The sequence below is a fragment of the Quercus lobata genome, chromosome 2 (assembly GCF_001633185.2).
Source record: "Quercus lobata isolate SW786 chromosome 2, ValleyOak3.0 Primary Assembly, whole genome shotgun sequence".
Taxonomy (NCBI): Eukaryota; Viridiplantae; Streptophyta; class Magnoliopsida; order Fagales; family Fagaceae; genus Quercus; species Quercus lobata.
In genome coordinates, this window is record NC_044905.1 from 54,296,743 (window position 1) to 54,320,083 (window position 23,341).

At 37.4% G+C, this 23,341-nt stretch overlaps 1 protein-coding gene across 3 annotated transcripts; it reads left to right on the forward strand.

Moving 5' to 3' along the window:
* Nucleotides 1-6,084: 6,084 nt before the first annotated feature.
* LOC115975868 (EVI5-like protein) lies at nt 6,085-22,361 on the forward strand. Of its 3 annotated transcripts, none has more exons than XM_031096904.1 (9): nt 6,085-6,320; nt 7,176-7,412; nt 7,544-7,739; nt 12,315-12,503; nt 12,583-12,699; nt 14,186-14,383; nt 14,471-14,530; nt 14,618-14,716; nt 21,880-22,361. In XM_031096904.1, the coding sequence occupies exons 2-9, from the start codon at nt 7,270-7,272 to the stop codon at nt 21,976-21,978; spliced, it is 1,101 nt and encodes a 366-aa protein (XP_030952764.1). In that variant the 5' UTR covers nt 6,085-6,320; nt 7,176-7,269; the 3' UTR covers nt 21,979-22,361. The 3 variants fall into 3 exon arrangements, with proteins under 3 accessions (XP_030952764.1, XP_030952765.1, XP_030952766.1); XM_031096905.1 differs by having other exon boundaries at nt 7,185-7,412; XM_031096906.1 differs by having other exon boundaries at nt 6,088-6,320; nt 12,333-12,503; nt 21,880-22,311.
* The last annotated feature ends 980 nt before the right edge of the window (nt 22,362-23,341 follow it).

The following is a 23,341-nucleotide window of genomic DNA, read 5'->3' on the forward strand; positions in this document are numbered from 1 at the left end:
TCTCTCTCACTTCAGGTGAGTCTTCTTTTCCACAGCTTCTAGCAGTGGACTAGAGTCAAAACGCGATAACACAATCCAAAGGACCACTTCTGTCGTGCACTATGGAGGCTGACTTCATTGCCAGGATGCAACAGATACGGTTAACAGAGGAGGAAGGTGAAGTACTAGAGATTCGATCTACAAATCGGGATAAAACATTAGAGGAATGCTCCCTAAGCTTGTTGGGACGCTTCCTTTCCACTCGTCCCTATAACCTGAGAGCAGCGAAGGCAACGTTACGAGCTGCATGGAAGCTGGGAAGTGATGTCAGGATCATCGAGGTGGGGGAAGAAATACTACAATTTAAGTTCACATTGGAAAGCCAGTTGGTATGGGTCCTGAACAATGGACCATGGAGCTTCGACAATAACCTCCTCGTCCTCCGTAGGTGGGAACGGGGCATGACGGCGAGGTCGGTAACTTTCTCAGTGCTACCTATATGGGTTCAAGTATGGGGATTGCCATTTGATCTCATCAATGAGGAAGCTGCATGGGATATTGGCAAAGGCCTCGGTCATGTGGTGGAAGTGGACAACAAAACTTTCTCGTCTGAACAAGCTCGCTTCATCCGAATCCGCGTGGAGATTCCGCTGCATAAACCAATTCGGCGGGGAGGTTATGTACTCAGCCCTGAAGGAGACCGGGTAAGAGTGGGATTCAAATATGAAAGAATGGTAGGACTTTGCTACCAATGTGGTTTATTTGGCCATGATGCAAAAGAGTGCCCAACCCCAAGGAACCAACAGCTGACCGAGAACCCATATGGGGAATGGCTGAAAGCAGGGCAACGGAAAAGCGGCGACATACCGGATAGACGACGGAACAGCTCACCACGGTGGGAAACAAGGCAGAATCACGATCCGGGCTGTACCGATCAGCCGCAATCAATGCGCGTAAATACTCCAGGTGGCAATAATGACCCAAATAGAAAGAATGGAGAGTTGGGTAACGGCACCATTAATGAGACGGATTCACAGCAGCATATTGAAATGGAGTTAATGGGCGCAGAAATCACGGAGAAGAATCAGACCCTCAAGGAAAGTATAAAGGCTGTAGCATCAAAATCGGGTGAGGTAACGGATAAGGAATTAAACTCATCAGAGGCAATCAATCCCATGATTGCAGCCGATGAGCTAGTTAATGTCCATGTCCAATACGTTGAAGTCATAAAACCTACACCAATCCATGCAACTGATGACCAAAATTTAATACCACGTGCAGCGGCACGTGAGATTATTAAAACACAAGAAACAAGGCCCACAGAAAATACAGCCAAGTGGAAGAGAATTGAACGCCACAATGACCATCCTAGTAGTATAACCAATATTGGCTCACACCAAACGGGGGTTAAACGAGCACAACCAGAAGATGGCCGCCAAGTGGAAAATGAGGATAGAAAACGGAGCAAGACCAGTGAAGACAACCAGGAAAAACTACTCACAACGGTGGAGGCTGCGGTGCAGCCCCGCCGAGAACAATGATCCTTCTAAGCTGGAACTGTCGGGGGCTTGGGAACCAACGTGCAGTCGAAGTCCTCTCTCACTTGGTGAGGGAAAAAGCTCCCAAAATTTTGTTTCTCATGGAAACAAAACAGTCAGTTGATGAAATGCGGAAGATTCAAGCAGACTTACCATATCGGTGTATGTTAGCGGTGCCGAGTATTCATAGAAGTGGCGGGCTGGCACTTTTGTGGATGGAGGAGGTGGACCTGCATGTCCAAACTTACACACATAACCATATAGATGCTCTTATTTTTAATGGCTCTAACCCTACATGGAGATTGACAGGTTTTTACGGATGGCCGGAAGAACAAAGAAAGCATGAGTCATGGCAGCTACTCAAGCATCTTCACACTAAGTTCTCAACCCCTTGGCTCTGTGTTGGAGATTATAATGAGATCTTGTCATCTGATGAGAAGCAAGGTGGTGTACCAAAACCATTGAAACTCATGGAAGCTTTCCGAGCTACCCTTCTGCATTGTGGACTTGAGGACCTTGGTTTTCAAGGCAACATCTTCACTTGGAACAATGGTAGACATGGGAATGCATTTATACAGGAACGACTTGACAGAGCATGTGCAACGGCGGCATGGAAGGAAATCTATCCGGGGACGCGGGTTTTTCATCTCCAAACCTCATATTCGGACCATATTCCGATAGTCATTACTACACAAAACCAAACCCAGCAGACTAGAAGAAGGAAAGTGCCACGAAGGTTTGAAGAAAAATGGACTTCCAACCCTCAATGTGAGACCGTGATACAAGAAGCATGGAGGGTAGCCGAGAGAAATGGCAGCCCTATGTTTAAGCTGTTTGAAAAAATCAAAAGTTGCAGATTTGCCTTGGTGGACTGGAGCCGTGCAGCTAGTGTTAGTTCAAAAACATTACTCCAGGAGAAACAAAAACAATTGGAAGACCTATGTTCTTTAAACAGTGCTGACCATCTAGATGCTATTAAGGGACTAAAAGTAGAGATCAACAATCTGTTACACCAGGAGGAATTGTTTTGGCGACAACGGTCTCGCTCCATTTGGCTACCGGCGGGTGATAAAAATACCAAGTTCTTTCATCAAAGGGCCAGTCAACGCCGACAGAAAAATCAAATCTTGGGCGTCTATGATAGTGAAGGAAGGTGGGGCACATCGGAGGATAGCATTGCTCACACTGCAGAACACTATTTCCAGCAACTATTCACCTCTTCCCATCCAACCACTATTGATGGAGTGCTAAACTCAGTGGACAGATTGGTCACGCCAGATATGAATGCCACTCTCCTTCAACGATACACTCCGGAAGAAGTCAAGACAGCCCTATTTCAAATGCACCCTTCCAAATCACCAGGTCCTGATGGTATGACTCCATTCTTTTTTCAAAAATATTGGCATATTGTGGGGCGTGATGTTACAGTAGCAGTATTATCTGTTTTAAACTCGGGGCATATGTTGAGAAAAATGAACCATACACATATTATTTTAATCCCTAAGAAAAATGACCCGAAACACATGTCTGATTTTAGACCTATTAGTTTAGCCAATGTGGTGTCTCGTATCATATCAAAGGTTATTGCTAATCGCTTAAAGATTATCTTGCCTAATGTGATTTCTGATGCTCAAAGTGCCTTCGTGCCAAATCGATTAATCACTGACAATACTACTGTAGCATATGAGCTGCTCCACAGATTGCGAAACAAAAGGAAAGGAAGAAAGGGACACATGGCTGTAAAACTCGACATCAGTAAAGCCTACGACTGGGTTGAGTGGACATTCTTGCAAAGAATGATGGTGAAATTGGGATTTGATCCTAATTGGGTCCACTTGGCAATGGAGACAGTAACCACGGCATCCTACTCCATCTTAATCAATGGTGAACCAAGGGGTTTTGTCACTCCTACACGGGGAATAAGGCAAGGAGACCCTCTCTCTCCATACCTTTTTTTGCTATGTGCGGAAGGGCTATCAGCGCTATTGAGGAAAGCAGGTGAGGCAGGGGTGCTAAAAGGGATCAAATCATGCCAACATGGAGTTTGGGTGTCCCACCTCCTCTTTGCCGACGATAGTCTATTATTTTGTCAAGCAACTGTGGAGGAAGGGCAAAGACTTCTACAATTGCTAGAGCAATACGAAGCTGCATCAGGCCAAGCCATAAACCGACAAAAGACCACACTATTCTTCAGCAAGAACACAAAACAGGAGGTCAAGGAGTCACTCAAACAACTTTTTGGAGCAAGGATAATGACAGAATGTGAAAGGTATCTTGGACTGCCTATGGCCACAGGAAAATCCAAGGTTAATACCTTCAAAAACCTTCAGGAAAAAATTACAAAAAGAGTAATGGGGTGGAAGGAAAAATTTATTTCGAAGGCGGGAAGGGAGATATTGATTAAGACGGTGGCACAAGCGATACCGACATACTCTATGAGTATATTCAAACTGCCAAACTCCATATGTGACAACATAAATTCCTTGCTGGCCAAATACTGGTGGGGACAAACGCAGGCAGAGAGGAAACTACATTGGATAAATTGGAGAAAACTGTGTATGGCAAAGAAGGAAGGAGGGATGGGATTTCGTGACCTCCATGCATTCAACCTAGCGATGCTGGCCAAGCAAGCATGGAGATTAATACATGAAAACCACTCTCTGTTCTACCGAGTTTATAAAGCTCGTTATTTCCCAAATTGCTCTTTCATGTTTGCTGAGTTGGGGAATAATCCTTCCTTTGTTTGGCGTAGTCTCCTAGCAGCAAGGGATCTCATCAGAAAGGGCTCACGATGGCAGGTGGGGGATGGTCGAAGTATTGGTGTATTCACACATCGTTGGTTGACTCACACCCCTGTACCACTAAATGACGCACCACCAGACATGAAGGTGTGTGAGCTAATCGACCACGACTCAAGACAATGGGACCGAGGAAAAATAGATGCCATGTTCAGCCCTCAAACACGAAATGAGATCATGTCACTGTCACTAAATAACCTTAACTCTCAAGACTCTGTTTGCTGGATGGAAAACAGAGCACAAAAATTCTCCGTTCGGTCAGCTTATAAGGTAGCGATTCGCTTGAAAAACCAGCCCAAGGCAGAACATTCAGCAGCTCGGCTTCACGCGTGGACATGGAAAGAGATTTGGTCCCTCAATGTGCCACCGAAGATACGAACGTTTATATGGCGAGCGTGCTCTAATTGCTTGCCTACCCGAGACAATCTACACCGCAGGCGAGTGCGAATGGAACCGATTTGTGAGCTGTGCAAACAAGAACCCGAGACTACCACTCATATATTATGGACATGCCCCTTTGCAAGAAACGTCTGGGCATTGATCAAGGGAAAAATCCAGAAATGCAGTAATGGAGACAGTGACTTTTTTCTTCTCTTCAAGCAGATGCAAACTAAACTGAGCAAACAAGAACTAGAGACATGGGCGGTTACAGCCTGGGCTATATGGAATGCAAGGAATAGAGTATACTTTGAACAATTCCAACCTCAGCCACAGATAATTTGGGAAGGAGCAAGAGGCCTGCTGGAGGAGTACCACAGTTTTATGGAAGCACAAAGAATAGCGTGAATGTCCTGCTTTTCTCCATGCACATGGCTGTGTCAGTCTAATAGTTTCAACGTTTTTGTTGTTTTGCTCATGGGCCCAGCGTTAATGTGATGTTGGTGACTCTCTCACCCGTGGTATTATACATGGGGTTGTATACTTTTTATGATAATAATACACTTTCTATCGCCTTTTACCTCAAAAAAAAAAAAAAGTCTATTTATTTGAGTTATATATATATATATATATATATAATTAGCAGTAATTCCAAAATAATAAGCTAAAATAAACCAATACTAAATATTTCATTTATTTCGTTTCAATGGACAAATCATTGAAATAGAATTGAAAATATTAGTTCTAAACAAAATGTTGGAGGCTTGGAGCTTCTCCTTTCACACTTTTTGATATGGATGACAATAGAAAAAATAAAAAAATATATAAAACTAATTTTTTGTGCACAATACAAACAAGAGCAATGCTATACATAAAAAAACAAATATTGACAACATTTTTTTCCCGGCAGTTGATCTAGCAAACTTTTCTCATCTGAACCTGTTATTGATATTAGTTTTTTATTTATTACTAATAATTAAATTTTTTTTATTACTATCTCCGCAAACGAGATTTAATAAATAAATAAAAAGTACGATTAACCCACTTTTTACCGTATTTGGTAATAGACTATTTTCTCTTTTTAAAGAGTTCAAATACTATTTTAATGGAACATGATTCTCTCCTCCTTTTGTAAGTTTCTGAAAAAAGAGAAATACACTTCTCTATTTACATTTCTTAAAAAACAAAAAAAGTGGAGCGAGGGTCGTTGCACTGACAAACTACTCTCTGCTTTGGCAAAAGCCAAAACCGTTAACCATTTGTCGCAATTTCATACGCCCAAAAGCCTAAAACAGAGAAGGAAAAAGATAAAAGAAAAAAGAAAAAAAATTCATTTCCGTCATTTTCAATTCATCGAGCACATTAGTGACGGCTAGACACGCGTACAACTCCTCTTGGTTATTACATGCAATAAAAATCAAAGCCCACCATTCTTGTATGAGATTATTGCTAGCTAATTTTTTTTTATAAGTACTAGCTAATTGGTTTCATTACATTACATTCTTTCTTCTCCTAAGGTTCATACTTGCACATAATATATAGTACAAGGAAACAACCAGTTATATACATCAGAGGGAGCAAAAGAAGCTCATCATCATTTCTTAACTCAGAAATCTCCAAAACCCAGGTTGGTTTTCTCAGCTCTTCTATTGGGCTTTGATTTTTTTTTGGTTTCCCTATCAATATTTTGGAATTTTGGAATTGACCCATTTGATATTGATGCAAAAGATTCGTGGGTTTTACTTTTCTCTTCTTTATTTTTCAAATATCACTCCCATGATCCATCTCTCTTGCACTTAATTTGGGATTTACATAGTTTAATCTTTGGGTATTTGGGATTGTAGCAAATTTTTTTTCATTTTAGTTCAGCTTTTTTGGATGAATGCTTGCAGTTAATTTGCATATTATTAAATTTTGTTTGTTGTACATGTTAAGGATAAGCCAGAAACAATGTTTCATAGTGATTCTCTTGTGTGTAATGTTCATTATGTTGTCTTCTAGTAGCATGATCTAAGCATCTTCATTGATGGATGTTAGTATTTAGTATTTACTCATTCTACCTATTGATTCTTAGAAATTACTTCCCTTGTTGGCCATAGTGATTCGATGATAGTAGAATAATAGTTTTCTAGTTGTAATTAGCTGTTCTGCACACTGATTTCTGTCACTGGTTTTGTAATTTAGCATCTTGTTATTGTGGTTATCATTTTTTACAGCTGTAGTGTCTCATCATTTTCATTGACTTGTAGAAGTCAACAGTCATCATATAGGTTCCTGTATCAATTCTACTAGTTCGATTTTTTTTTTTTTCTAACGGCCAAGTTTTGCACCTTTATAATTAGAAGATGTTTTCACTGATTGGGTGTTCTACAAAATAGAAATTGAGGGTTTTTTTTTTCTCCTTTGAAAATGGGTCTGGTTTGTTTCTTAATAATTGCGGTCCCTTTGTGATTAAAAACATTAATTTTCTTTTATCTTTTAGCTCTTTCAGATTTCACTTGAGGGTCTGATCCAAGATTGGTCAATGGGTCAATCATTCGCCTTTTGGTGTGCAAGAGCTTTTGTGAGATAGGGGAATGGAAAAGAAAAGAATAGATGACTATGAGCCTGGTCCAGTTCCTCCACCAGCACCGTTGGACAGATTTGGGTTTGTAAAGCCAGAACTTAATAATTCTCCTGATGGTTTAGCCAAAGGAAGGTCAGCTAACGAATATGAGAGGTATGCTTTTCTTTTATTAATCATGTACAAACTTTTATGCTGTAGGATTAAGTTTGACTAGCCAATTAAGATTGTCTGACTTTGATATACATTGGTCTTGCTTATTTACAAGGATATTGGTTTTCTTATAGGGAGGAAAGAAGGATTAGAAAATGGAGGAAAATGATTGGGGTTGGTGGTAGTGATTGGAAGCATTATGTCAAGAGAAAACCTCATGTTGTTAAAAGGCGTATAAGGAAAGGAATTCCTGATTGTTTACGTGGTCTCGTTTGGCAGTTGATCTCTGGAAGTCGGGACCTTCTGTTGATGAACCCTGGGGTTTATGAGGTATGCCTTTTCCTTAGTTCATCTTGATAAATAACCTTTACAACTATTGTTCTTGTTAGGTAAAGATATATCATTTTTAGTATGCATGGCCATTGGCTGATATATCTCCCTGAATTGCATGATTTTGTGTTTGAATCTTCACAACGATCATGCAAAAAAAAGAAAAAAAAAATCTCTCCCCTTCCTACGTGTTCTCTCTCTCACAACCACTTTTCATGCCACAAGTTAGTCGGGAGTGGGCTTGTTTATCTTAAAACCTGCATGATATTGTAATATGAGATATGAATTGTGATAGTCGACCAATTGTCCCAACTCCCAAAAGCTTAAACTTATAAGAACTACAACAACAACAAACCTTAATCCCAAATTTTTGGGGTCGGGTATGGATCCTTGCCAGATTAGTTAGGGTTGGCCACATGTATTATTTTTCTCCATTCTATTCGATCTAAAGTCATATCCTCCATTACTTCTTTAATTGATAAGTCCTTTTTTTAGTACTTCCACTAATGTTATTTTGGATCTTCCTCTACCTTTTTTAATTCCCCCAACTTGGATCAACTCACTCTTTCTTACCTGTGCATTAATTTCTCTCATCTTTTCATCAATAGGAGCTACCCAAATATTTCTATTGTAGAGTGGTGTTGCATGTGTAAGAGAAGTGGGGAGTTTATAGGTTACTTGTTTCTTCAGTGTGACTTTGCTTATAACCTATGGTCGTTGATGTTTTGCTTGTTTGGATTCCATCGGGTTAATCCTAAGAGGGTTTTGGATTTGCTAGCTTGTTAGAAAGGGGGTTATGCCTAAGTTGTTTCACATTGCATTAGATAAGGAAGCTTCAGTTGCAGACCATATGCAACTTCAAAATGATTCAGTTCATTGGGTGTTGAGTTTTTTTTACGAAGGGCACAAGACTAGGAGTTGGAGTTAGAGCCTTAGCCCCTATTGGAATTTGGAAATATGATCTGGAAAAGCATTTGGAAGTCTAAAGTTCCAACCAGGGTTACTTTTTTCTTTCTTTTTTTCCTTTCTTGGATTGCTTCTTTGGGTAAAATCTTAACTGCAAATAACCTAAGGAAAAAAGATTTTATTTTGGGTGAGTTGGTGTTGTATGTACAAGAAAGATGAGGAGACACTTGATCACTTGCTTCTTCATTGTCTTTTTTCTAGAGAGCTGTGGGATATGGTTTTTTCCCTTTGGGTTTCAATGGGTGATTGGTAGAAGGGTTAAAGAGTTACTAGCTTGATGGCAAATTCAATTTGGAAGACATCGGATTAATGCAATTTGGAAGGCCATCCCTCATTGCTTGATGTGGTGTCTTTGGTGAGAAAGAAACGGTAGAACTTTTGAAGGGTGTGAACAGACTATTTTAGACCCAAAGCTGCTAGGTTTACAGAACCTTGTTTGAATGGATGGCAATGTCAGGAATATCTTCTATATCTAATTTATTAGATTTTATTGATCATTGTAATTTTAAACTTAGCTGTAGTTTAATCTACCGTACATCTTGTCACCTGGGTACTTTGTGCATTCCATTTTGTTCAATAAAGCTTATTATTTATATTTACAAAAAGGGTGAAGGGCGTTTCTTGGTATACATCATGGTACTAACTTTTGGGTGGGCAATTCTATAATCTACATCATGTGGACTATTTGGAGAGAACACAACCAACATACATTTGAAGGGATTGAACGTTCGCCTTTGGAGATAAAACTGATTTTTTTACAACCTATGTATCATTGGATGGTTGCTTTGAGTGGTCTCTCTTTTTCTAATTTGGAAGATTTTCTAGATATATGAAACTTTGGATGATGTTTTAGCTTCCCTACTACACTTCCTATGTACATGGGGAGCACCGCCTTTTTCTCTCTTTTATAAATTCTTCAATTACATATAAATAAATGCACTTGACACCATTCAATTCTCTTGTTTTCATTTCCTTTATCTAAGCAAGTTTATAAATATTATTTTCTCCATCCTTACATTCCTAACTTGCTATAGAATTCATCACAAGCCTTAAATTTAACCTCTTAGACAGCCTTTTTTGCTCTCCTCTTTGCCACTTTATAATTTTCATAAGTGACATTGTCTCTACATCTAGGTAAGTTTCTATAACTATCTTTGTTTGATCTAATTGCTGCTTGAACCTGCATATTCCACCAACAGGTCTTCTTAGTCGGGACGGGCACATCCTTTAGATTCTCCAATTACTTTTTTAGCCACTCTTTTGATACAACTGGCCATTTCATTCCACATTTTAAAGTTGTCTTTGTCTAAATCCCACATGCTTTCTTTGACCAATTTATCTTTAAATACATCTTGTTTCTCTCCCTTCAAACCCCACTACCAAACTCTCGGGTTTCTCTTTCTAATATCTCTTCTTCTTCTTTTTTTCATCTTCTAATCCAAAGATCTAGTACCACCAACACATACACTCTCTCCTGCTATCAACTTTTCGAGTAGGGATGAAATCTATTTGACTAACGTTTGTACCACTTGTCCCATTTGTGGAGGTAATTAATGTGAGTCCCTCTTCTTGAACCAAGTGTTTGTTAACATCCAATCATATGTTGTTACAAAGTCTAGAGTTGCATTTCCTAAATCATCAATTATTCTGTATCCCTACCCTACATGAACTTTTAAAAAACCTCCACTAACTTTTACAACGTGACCATTTAGGTCTCCTCTAATAAAAATATTTTCCCATATTGTACCCTTGAATCAATTCATCTATGTCCTCCTTACATTTTTACTTAATGGATTCTCTCAATCCTATTTAAGGAGTGTACGCACCTAAGAAATGTGGACACAAACACGACATGACACAGGGCAGAGCAACATGAAAATTCTTGAAAATGTAGAACACAACGTGGTGGGGATATGACAATTAATTTTTATATATTTTTAGGTATATTTTATTTATTTATAGGCATGTTATATATTTATTGGAAGTTTTAAAAATAAATAACAACTATCAAAATTTTTAATAACATACATAAAATCAAAGAATTTTTAAAAAATTACTTATCATAAAAAAAGAAGAAAATTTTTTATTATTATTATTTTTTTCTCTCAACACAATGAGGACATGCATGTAGGAGTGTTCTCAGCATGTTTGACACAGACACGTGTCGGACAAAGACACACTGGCTGTTTGAAGTGTACTTGCTTCTTAGGTACACGCTAACTATGTTAATTGTCTCCTCATTAAACAATTTTGTTAACATAGTTCCATCCCTTATTCTCCTAATCTGAACAACTTTTATACCATTTTTTTTTTTTTTTTTTTTTTTTTAATTTGATAAATAACGGAATTGTATTAAACAAAAAATCCAGGAAAAAGATTAAAGGATGAACTCCACTCCAGCAAGATGTGAAGAAAGAGAGATTTAAGTTCCAAAATAGACTGTTTCTTCCCTTCAAAACATCTTGAGTTTTGTTCTCGCCAAATACACCACAGGACACAATGTGGTAAAGCCCTCCATAATTTAAACCATAATTTATATCTTATATGTTCAATTTCTCTAGATTTTTCACCAACCCATTTATTCTCCTGAATGCACACTATGTTTATTCTCCTCACAGTCATTATCTTCTATTTCTATTAATTTCCTGTTAATGGCCCTATATTCCAAGTGCTTATACGAATCGTATTCTCCTGGCTAACTTCTTTACCCACCTGTCCATCAAAGTGCGGAACTCTTATCCATTTTTCGTTATATCCAAGTGCTGATGTTGTGCAGCATCACGTTCAGGGAACATCCTAGCTAATACATTTGAATGTTGTGCAGCATATCTGATACATTTGAATGTTGTGTAACATATGGTCCTGATTAATTCATTCTTCCTATTATAATTTCAAAGGAATAGCATTGCTCTTATCCTGTTCAGTTTTCCTAAGAAGGTCCTCTGCTCTCTCTCTCTCTCTCTCTCTCTCTCTCTCTCTCTCATTCATATATTGTATCACTTGTTTTCATCTTCCAGCTAGATACATTTGAATGTTGCCCTTTTTTTCATCTAGTAAAAAATAATTTCTTTGTAATGTCAAACCTTTGACTTTTTTTACCCCTTAATAATCTTAGAAACACTTAGTATGGTTTGGATTTAGTATATTGCTGACCTACTTATAAAAAAAAAAAGTATATTGCTGACCTGAAACTTTTGTTGGCAAATATAGAAACCTTACCAGTTAAATCTGAGAATTCTGGTTTGGATTTGATAGTTAACAGTTCAACTTATGTGATTCTTGGTCTATTATGCAATCAAACGTCTTGAGTTGAGCATCTGAGTAGTACAAGAAACTATCTGGTGTACTTTTCTAGCAGTTTGGTTCGTTTAAAATTTCACTAGAAACTTTTCTAATTATTGAGTAGATGGGGCAGATTAATATGCAGACTAGTTAATGATAGGTGGATCGGGCAACTAGCTAAGTTATACACTATAGGAAAAAGAAAAGAGATAAGAAAATCAATTTTCTTGGCTTTTGATGATTTCTTAAACGCTCTTCTTCTTTTCTTTTCTTTTTGTACTTAATTTATTTATTTAATGATGTTCTTCCTTATTATTACGCTGACAGGACTTTGTGTTCATGCAGCAACTAGTAATATACGAGACATCAGCTTCAGAACTTGATATAATACGAGACATTTCTCGTACGTTTCCCTCACATGTTTTCTTCCAGCAGAGACATGGACCTGGTCAGAGGTCCCTTTACAATGTTTTGAAAGCATACTCTGTCTTTGACAGAGATGTTGGATATGTTCAGGTTTGACTCTCTAAGTTTTTCATTACTATCCTATCTACCTTGTGTATATGAAACTAAATGCTACTGGACTGAAATGCAGGGAATGGGCTTTTTAGCTGCCCTGTTGCTTCTTTATATGAGTGAAGAGGATGCCTTCTGGTTATTGGTCGCATTACTGAAAGGAGCTGTACATGCACCAATGGAGGGATTATATCAAGTAAGATTTTTATTTATTTATTTTAAAGTAATAAAGATTTATGATATAAAAAAAGAGACACCCAAGTACACAGAGTATAATTCAAGAAACTTCAAGAAACCCTGTCTGATATACTTCAAGAAACTCACCCTTAAAGAACCAGACACTGAGTTGACCACCCCCCCCCCCCCCCCCCCCCAAAAAAAAAAAAAAAATCACAACCATTCTTCACTTATCAGTCTCCTCCATAACGCATCCCTCTCAAACCCAAACCTCCATAGCCACTTCCCTAATAAAGCTTCATTAGAGTGTCTCAAACTCCTAATGGCCAAACCACCAGAGGGAAGAGGAGCACAAAGTTTAGCCCTATCCACCAAATGAAATTTGGGCTCATCCCATAAGAAATTACACTGAAGCTGTTCAATCTGATTAGCCACATCAACAGGAATAGGAAAAAAGAGGACCCACAATTGTTAGAGAAGTATTAGTAGATGCTGAATTTTAGGTGGAGATGGCAGAAGTTGGTAGAGAGAGAGAGGTATATAAAATAGGAGAGGGGGAAAAGGTGCTCACTTTTTAGTCTTAAGAAAGTATTTTTTTTTTCTTAATTTGAAGTGAGATTCAAGGGCTTTTTCGGTTCAAGAAAATTATGGGGAAGTGCTAATCTCTTAAAGGTGAGGAGGCTATCACTTTCGTATAAAATATTGATAGCCTTAATGGCTATCCGAGGGAATGGAGGCTTTACTGTTCAGTCCTATAATGAGGCTATCCAATTAATTCTTTCCCTTAAAGAGTATTTGGTGTGTTAAGGCCCATTAGAGGGTCTCATCCTTTGTGTGGACATCAGCCTAGGGAAGTCTTTCTTGTGATAATCTCAACAAGTGGGGTTTCTCTTTAGTTGGTTGGTGTTGCAAGTGCCGGTGTAGTGGGGAGATGGTAGATCATTTGTTTTTCCATTGTGATGTTGCGTATCTTTTATGAAGTTTTGTATTTAGAACATTTGGGATTCAATGGGCGCTACCAAGGATAGCTGACCTCTTGTTTGTGTGGAGCAATTGGTTTGGGAAACACTCACCGGATATTTGGAACTTTGTCCTGTTATGATGTGGCTATTGTGGAAGGAGTGGAATAGTTGAATTTTATAAGACTTAGATAGTTCAAGGGCCCAGTTTGAGTTCCTGCTGATTCAAACTATATGTTTAATTGGTCTGGGGCATTGGGCCTTACAAATTGCAACTCCCTTCTAAATTTCACAGAATCACTTAAATTTTGTGCACATTTATTTTTTTTTTGGTAATTAGTTTTTTTTGCATTGTGCTCATCATTGTGAGCATGAAGTAATCTATTCTTTTAATAAAATTCCATTATTTATCAAAAAAGGAAAAATTAATAGCCTTAATGGCTGTTGAATTTTCTTATGTTCATTATTATGCCAAAGCCCATCAACTGTTTGACTACAGTGAAATATATATTTAGTGCTCTGAATCTATTATTTGCGTATTGATAGGTAGGACTGCCTCTGGTACAACAGTATCTTTTTCAGTTTGATCAGTTGGTGAGAGAGTATTTGCCCAAGCTGGGGGAGCATTTTACCCAAGAAATGATAAATCCTAGCATGTATGCAAGTCAGTGGTTCATAACTGTTTTCTCATACTCTTTTCCTTTCCATTTGGCTCTTCGAATTTGGGATGTCTTTCTTTATGAGGTTAGTGATTGGTAACATGTGTTTTGCCTTAGAAGCATTGTGATTTGGTGTAAAGCATGATATGTATCTGCTATTTTCATTTGCCAGGGTGTCAAAATTGTTTTTAAGGTTGGTTTGGCCCTACTTAAGTATTGCCATGATGACATGGTGAGTTTCACAGGTTCTTTTGTATGCTTAAAATTAAAATTAATAAGTATAATTTCTTGCATGTAATTTTCTTGTTTTGTTTGTCAGATAAACTTACCTTTTGAGAAACTCATACATGCTTTGCGTAACTTCCCCGAGGATGCAATGGATCCAAATACATTATTACCTATGGCCTACTCAATTAAGGTTCTCTCTTTTCCCTCCTTTAAATGGTGTTGTAATGCTTGGATCTGATATTTCCAGTTGCTTTAAGCCATAATAATTTTTTCTTCACATATGCACTATAACCTTAATGTCTAAACAATTTTTCTGAACCTCTTGCATAAGGTCACAAGTTCAGGCAACTTGCACATTAATAAGTCATAATTGAGGTTAATCTATCTCTGCCAAAGTGGAAATTTTCAATTTTAGGTTAAAAGGCATGAAATGTTCAAAACATACAAGTGACCTCATGTAATGTAGTAAATTCTAGTGGGTTCTCAATTGGTAAAGTCTCTTGTCGTTGAACAATTGACCTAGGATCAAATCCCGTCTACACTAAAAAGAAATCCTTTAATGTCTTGGCTTGATAATAAAGAAAAACCATAATGGAGCTAATGCCATAAGTTCAAACTTTATCAAATATATTAACAAACAAAACAAAAATGTAGTAAATTATAGAAATTTGAAGCAAGCACAAAAAGAAACATATGACATCCAAGGGCATTACTTATATGTTACTGCAGATTGATGTGAAGAAGTGACTAAAAGGAATATTTGCCTACTTTCTTTTTCTGAATTTCAATTTACAAATCAAAGAATTCATTTACAAATATCTCAAAGGAAGTAGTTGCTCTTGCATTTCCAAAATTAGGAATTTTTTCAGAGAGAGAAGAGGGGTGGGGGAGGAATTGCATTTGGTATTTTTGAGAGTTTTCTAAATGATCATGGATATTTTGTGTAACTTGCACTCTTTTGAGCTTATCTCATAGTGGGGGTTATTTTAATCATTGCTTTGAGTTCTCTAACTAGTCATTGACTCATTTATCTAGTTCTACCCATGCAGTCACTTTGGCTATCCTTAGCTTCATTTCATAGAATATGTATAAAGTTTATAGATATGAAGCCATAGCTACTCAGTTTTACACCAGTTTTGGTGCCACATTGACTTGGGATCCAACCTCAATTGCTTTTTTTTTTTTATTGGTAAGTTTCACATGCACTTGGTGTGTTATGAATACATGACCACATCCTCCATCTTGCCATTACAAGGGGATGAGGTTCCATTTGAGCTTGAATTCTTTGGTGACTTTAAATGCTCTTCAGCTGAAATTGATTCTACTTTAACCTTTTTTTGGAAATGATACAAGGGAGATGTCTCAAGAAAGGAATGCTTCTAGCTCATGATTTATTGGCAAATACAAATAAAAAATCAATATCATCAAAGTTTAACTCATTCAAAATGGTTTGACTGCAAAAATGCTCAAATATGATTTTATGCATATTTGACATTATTTTGTTTCTAATATGTGCATATAGGCACCTTGGCTTCCTTCTTGAATTTTTTAATCTGAACTTGTTATTGTGTACTTTGGTCATTTTATTGGGCTTGCATTGGCAATGGTGAGATACTCTGTCCTTCTTTTGCAAGTAATTGAAGTCCCTTTAGTGATCTGAGAAAAGAAAAGAAAAACCAGACCTTTGCATGGATTTTTGAACACAGATTTTTTTTTTTTTTTTTTGGGGGGGGGGGGGGTTGTGGTTGAGCTTGTTTAGTGTAATTAGTTGTTAAGACAAATGTTGTGTATAGAATGCTGTTTATTTAAATATCTGTACAAGTGCTCTCCAACTCTATCATCAAAAACTAAGCAACTCATCAACATAGCTTTTATTTTAATTTTCCAAAGGATTAAGAAAATGTATTTTGCATTTCTGAAGTGCACTTAAAAGATATTTCTTGTGTCAATGGGAAATCTTGCCTTATGCTGCTACTAATAAGTTTTATATATGATTATTGCACCATCTACATACCAGTGCTGATTTACATTTTAGATATCTTGATCCTTCTTCATTTTTTTATGAATGAGATTTCATTAAGAACCAAGCACCAGAAATACAATATGCAGCTTGAGCTGCAAACAAACAGAAACAAAGTAAAAGATTAGAACATTGCACAGAACATAGAACAGAGCATCACAAAGACACAGCAGGCCAATTGAAACTACAACAAAAACAACCAACCAAAAACACAAGAAAGAGCAGCCAAAAACTAAAGCTAATCAAACAAAAACAGCTCGAAACAACATCATGCATTAAAAACAGAGGTTGGAAGCTTCCATAGACAATAATGGCTCTATTCATTATGGAGTTCTCAACTCCTTTCAACCTGAACAACCAAAACCAAACATCAGCAACAGTAGCATGTATCAGCTCATTGTTGGATCTTATCCCACTATTACAGATACGAGCACTTCAGTCATTCCAAAGGTGATAAATTGTGATGGCCCAGGCGAAGTTATAAGGTGTTGAAGGCTCCTTTCCTTCAGCTTCCTCACGGCCCAATCAACTTCCACACTCCTCCCCCTAATCTTCCTTCTATGGAAACACTTCCTAAGGACAGACTCCCATATTCTCTTTGAAAAGGAACATTCTATGAAAAGATGACTTCTGGACTCAATTCTTCCTCTTAAAAATAGACAAAGAAAGTTCCCTATATATCCCAGTTATAGGTAGTGGCTCATCTTTTGAATGAGAAATTAACACTGCTCTCTAGTTTAGAGGCCTTATGGGCAGAGGATAGCAAAGCAGAACAGAGTCCATGAGACCCAGTGTAGCTTTATTTAAGTTTGTTATGCCTAGGCCAAATAATAGGTTGGGGGGTGCGGAAGGCAAAGCCTCCTATGAAATGGTAAGGTTTATTGGGAAATTCAATGTACCGGGTTAAGGTTTCTTGGGGCAGTATAAATTCATTGTAAACCCTTATTTTTCACATAGTAGAATTCTCAACTGCTCACTCCCATCGGTGTAGGCACATTGTTGAACCATGTAAATTTATGTGTTGATTTTGTCTCTCTTTTCTCTCTATTTTTAATATAACATTGCTCAAATCTGTAATCTTCAACAATCCCCACTGCGCAAACATGTCTCTAGTTGTGAGTTTGTTCTGAATAATCAACCAGGTCACAAAAGCTTGTTTTGGAAAAATTCTTATGAAATCAATCTAACCTCAACCAGTTAACAGAATACTTCACTTGACAAATAGCTCTCCCTGTGTCTTTGCAACTATATTCTTTTTCTTGTTGGCAGCTGGCCGCCATTCAACTGAGTGTCAAATTCATCGTCACAAACTTTGCTTTGTCAGGAGGCCAACACCAAAAATTATTCAGTGTGTATTTAGAGAGATTTTCTGAAGAGTGGCTAGCCGAGTCATGGATGATTCTGCTTCCATACTTCAGCTACAAAGGCCTATCCTCATGCCAATTATTATGCTACACAAAGATCCTCTCACCATTTCCAACCTTATGCTTCAGAAAATGCCTAGCAATGCTTCTTTGTTGAAGAATTTTCTGCCATCCCGGTGAACAAGCAGCTGGAATAAGTCTTCCCACAGAGATTTTCCTCTCAGTAATAAGCTTCTGTCCACACTACCCAAATTGAACCAGAACATTCAAACAAATACCAAATAAATCTTAAAAAATATCAGCTTTATTCCACTCTGAAATTTTGAACAAGCCCGAGCACCCTTCCTTTTTAGGAAAGTTACATCCTCCCAAGCCACCTAAGCTCTTGCACTCCCTTTAGTCGAGCCATTCCACAAATATCCATTTAAAATCTGCTCATCCTGCCTCACCACCTTCTTAGGGAGAATGAATAAATGTGCTCGATAGAACTGCACACTGTATAACACCAATTAAATTAGTTGGAGCGTACCAGAAAAGGACAAATATGTGGGACACCAAGAGTGAATTCTACTTGTGATCCTAGCAACCAGAGTTTTCCAATCCTTCCAAGAAAGCCTACCTGAAATAAGAGGAACTCCCAAATACTTTATTAGAAGCTTTCCCTTTTTAAAATGCACTAAACCTAATTTTTTAGCTTTCCCTACTCTGTCACACCAAAATAAACTTCACTTTCTTATGGACAGCTGCTAGGGGTGGGCTTCTTACTATAGACAACCTCGTTAAGAAGACATTACCTCTTGTGAATTGGTGCTGCCTTTGTCGATGTGAAGAGGAAACTGTGGATCATTTATTGATCCATTGTAAGTATGCTTATACTTTGTGGAGTGAAGTCCTTCGTTTGTTTGGGGTTCAGTGGGTGATGCCGAAGAATGTTGTTTCTCTTCTTACTGCATGGTGGAATTGGTTGGGGAGTCACACTTCAAAAGTGTGGAATATGGTTCCAGCTTGTATTATGTGGTTAATTTGGAAGGAGCGCAATGCCCGTACTTTTGAGGAAACTGAGAGATTTGTAGACTGTGTGAAGTCTTTGCTACTCAGGACTTTGTTTGAGTGGTCCCGGGTTTGGGGGTTTACGCATTGTCACTCTTTGTTTGATTTCCTTAATTCTGTTAGCCTTTCTATTTGATTGGTTTGTATTCTTTTCAGTGCAGTGAGTTTACTATCGTAAATTCATTGTGCTTTTTTTTCTCAATAAAACTGTTATTATCTATCAAAAAAAAAATAAACTTCACTTTTACTAACATTGGCTGCCAGACCAGAAAATTTTAAACTCGTCAAGAACTTGCTTAGCGGTCTCCACTTTGCTCTTATTGGCTGCCATGAAATCACATTAGATCGTCAAGCACAAAACCCCTCTTCTGAACAGCCCTCTGAATCAGCTTGCTAAAAACCTCCATGGCCATAACCAAGAGGTGAGGGGGGTGACAACAGACAAGTTGTGTTAGTGTCTTAAAGGAAGTGGTAAGTTTGATACCCGGTCTTTTTATAAGGAGATTTCGGGTGCTAACATTTCCCCGTTTCCTTGCTTGAGTATTTGGCCCATTAAGATTCCTAAGACGGTGGCCTTCTTTGTGTGAAAAACAGCTTTGGGTAGGATTCTTACATTGGATAATCTTATGAGGAGAGGGTCTACCATTAGTGAATTGGTGTTGTATGTGTCAAAGGAATGGGGGAAACAGTGGACCACCTCTTACTTCACCACGATGTTGCTTATTCTCTCTGGGAAGATGAGTTTAATATGTTTGGGATTCATAGGGTCACGACAGGGTCTATTGCGAACCTATTGATCTATTGGAGAAACTTGTTCAGGAAATATCGCTTGAACGTTTGGAATTTGGTGCCAGGCTGTTTGATGTGGATTGTTTGGAGGGAGCAGAATTGTCGTTCGTTTGAGGATAGCAAAAGCTCTTTGGATCAGTTATAATCTTTGCTTCAACATTTTAAATTTCCAATTGTCCCAAAAGCTTAAGCTACTAAGAAATGGTGAATTTAATCACTGAACCATAATTTTAACACTCCCCCTTACTTATGGACCCAAACTTTCCTTTAATAAGTGTAGAGTAAAGACATGGATCAAACTCAGGATCTTCTGCTCTGATACTATATTAAATTACCGATTATCCCAAAAGCTTAAACTATTAACCTATTAGGATATAGTAAATTTAATCATTTAACCATATGTTTCTAACACTCCTCCTAATGTGTAGGCCGAAACTACCTCTTTAATAGGTGAGGCCTAACACGTGGGATTTTAAATAGGAGGTAGAGTGGAGGAGATAAAGATCGAACTCAAGATCTCTTGCTCTGATACCATGTTAAATTACCGATTATCCCAAAAGATTAAACTATTAGGGAATTGTAAATTTAATCACTTAACCATAATTCTAACACGACACACTCTTTTTGATTGCCATGGTTTGGGGTTTTACACAATGTTCATCAATCTTTGAGTTCTTAGCTTCTCTTAGAACTTCCACTTGATATTTTTGTAATTTTTATGTTTTTGATCCTTTGTGTTCTTCATCGTGAACATAAAAGTCTCTCTCTAATAATAAATTGCATTATTTACCCATTGCAAAAAAAAAAAAAAAACCGTGGCCATAACAAAAGGATAGGGAGAAATTGGGTTTCCTGTCTGTTGAAATTATGGTTAAATAATTAAATTCAACATTTCTTAACAATTTCAACTTGGGGGAATCGATAATTTATCATGGTATCCGAGCCGAAAGTCTTGAGTTCGATCCGTGTCTCCACTCTCCCTCCCATTTAAAACATTAAAATCCCACATGTGGGACCCCAATTATTAAGGGGGTTTGGACCCACACATGAGAGGAAGAGTTAGAATTATGGTTAAATTATTAAATTCACCATTTTCTAATAGCTTAAGCTTTGGAAATATTGGTAATTTAACACTATCTAACCCCCTTCTTACGTTTAAAGTACCCAACCAAGCTTCTATTCAATGCTACAGTGTACTTGGGAGTAGAAATACAAGTCTTGACCCATGCAACAAACTTTTCAGGACACCCAATAGCCTTCGCATACCTAAAGGAACTTCATTCCACTGAATTGTAAGCCTTCAAAATATCAACTTTAACAGTGCAACAAGGTGGCTGATCATCCCTATAATAATTGCTAATCAGTTCTTGAGCAAGTAAGAAATCGAAGCAGTTTTTCCCCTGCCCACATGCCACCTACATGAAGTTGGACATTATCTGAGTTCTTTCTACCTGGATATAAAAGCTGTTTGGCAGGTGCTAATGAAACCGTTGGGGCACACTTTAACCCATTTGCTAGAATCTTTGATGTACACTTGTACAAAGTGTTACAACAAGAAACAGGATGGAATTCTAACAATCGAGAGGGTTTTGCACCCGGGAATCAAGTTTAAAATAGTGGCACTAGCCTCTCTGAAAAGCTTACCTCTAGTCTCATATGGAAACACCAGAACTCGTGAAGTAATTTGATGGACAAGATGAGTAGGATTATAAAATTGTCATGTAGCCACTCTTAGTAATTTTTATTTTAATTGATGTAAGCTGAGGAAGGAAATAATTGTTCCTATTACTCTGGAAGTTCCTGAAGTACCTTTGATGATATGTTCCACACTATTGCAGGATACAATGACTGAAGTACCACTTTTATACGCTCTTAAGTTATGTAGATACTTTATTTACACCATATTCATATAATAAGACACTTAGGATCTTTGAAATTTCATCTATATTCCAGCTTCCTTAGATTTGAGGACTAGGTTACTCAGACACCTTGATACATATTTCCATCCTACAATTTGCCGTGCAGGCTTAGAAGTTCTTAAAATGCTTAGTAGTATTCTGTTGGATTTTCTTTCATTGTTCTTTTGTTTTTCCAGATATTCATGTACATATGTTTTATTATATTATTTAGGTATCTAAGCGTTTGGAGGGACTCAACCAGGAATATGAGAAGAAGAATGGAAAGCAAGTTCAGTTGGCAAATTTTCATGAAAAGCAGAAACAGTCATGATGAAAGGTTCTTCTCATCTAAAGAGGAGCTAAGAAAAACTTCTCAATCTATAACTTCCACCTCCCCCGCCCCCCTTTTTTTTTCTTTCTTTTTTTTCTTTTTTTTTTTTTTTCGTTTTCCTGGTGATGTAAAATGTGTAGCAAACATCAACTCTGTTATCATCTGATTGTTCATAGCCGCATGCTCCATAAAACTTTTAAGAAATCACAGCTTACATGTGAAATCATTTTCCAGCATAAATGAAAATTTCATATTCTGAATCTCTGATATAGATGGGATCCTATCTGTATGTTCAAAAATTTTCATTTGATTTAGTGGACCTAGTGATATCTACAATGTTGTGATAAAGTTGAAATCTTAGAGATTATTTTACAGATTAAATAGAAAAAGAGAGTGAATGTCTAGATCATTGTTCTTTCTGCAAATATTTTATGGTTTATTGTTTAACATTTTGTGCCTTTTTAAGGCTTGTATATATTAGTGTAGGCCTTTTTTGTAATTGGCCATTCCTTAAACTTCTAGGATGAAATTTATCCCATTCCACCACTCCTCCTTGTTCAATATATATTTATGTGGCCACTTGCACTTTCCCATCTGTATGATTAAGTTGATTACATAATTTGCTTTGTTTTATTGATATGTTTCTTTCTGGTTTAGCAGATGGTAGGCCAACTAAGTCAACTTTGATTATGCTAACCAGCTAATAAAATCATTTCAATCGAAATGGCATCCTTATCCCCTTCGACTTTCATAAGAAATAATGTATTGATATGGTCAACATCACAATTTTGAAGGCCATTAGTGTGTATTCTTTGCTTTGACAAATATCAACAACTTGTTTTTTTTTTTTTTTTTTTTAAATACTAGGAGGTGCCAATTAAGCTACAAGCAGCTCTAGGCTATCAACACCGCTTGTTGGTTACAAGTAAATAAGTTCAAAATTGTTGTTTATGCATTATCTGAAGAATGTTTTGTGTAGTGACTGGAAGTTTAAAAGAGCTGCTCTACTTGATATTTCTCTTTTTTGGGTCCACTGCTTGAAACTCTTTTTAGGGGCAGAGAATACCTAGAAGAAAATACAATTAACTATCAATTTGGAATATGGATGACTTTCTTAATATGGAGGATTATTGTTGTTGTTGATGCATCCAAGAAAGGCACGCCTCACGCTTATAGCACCATTTAATTATTCTATGGCTTTCTTAGCCTTCTTAAATACGTTATAAAACAGAATAAGACCAAAGGTGCAAAAGATATGATCCTAAATCAAACCGTACAAATACTATTCCTTTATCATTATTTTGAATGATTGAATATTATCTTGCTGGATTCTCCCTATATGAGTTCCTTCATGTGATTCTAG

Excerpts from the sequence above, each read along its gene's own strand:
- LOC115975868 (XM_031096904.1), top strand. The coding sequence starts at position 7,270 with ATGGAAAAGAAAAGAATAGATGACTATGAGCCTGGTCCAGTTCCTCCA. Across the intron at positions 7,740-12,314 it reads TGAACCCTGGGGTTTATGAG|GACTTTGTGTTCATGCAGCA; the intron begins GTATGCCTTTTC and ends TTACGCTGACAG. Across the intron at positions 12,504-12,582 it reads GAGATGTTGGATATGTTCAG|GGAATGGGCTTTTTAGCTGC; the intron begins GTTTGACTCTCT and ends ACTGAAATGCAG.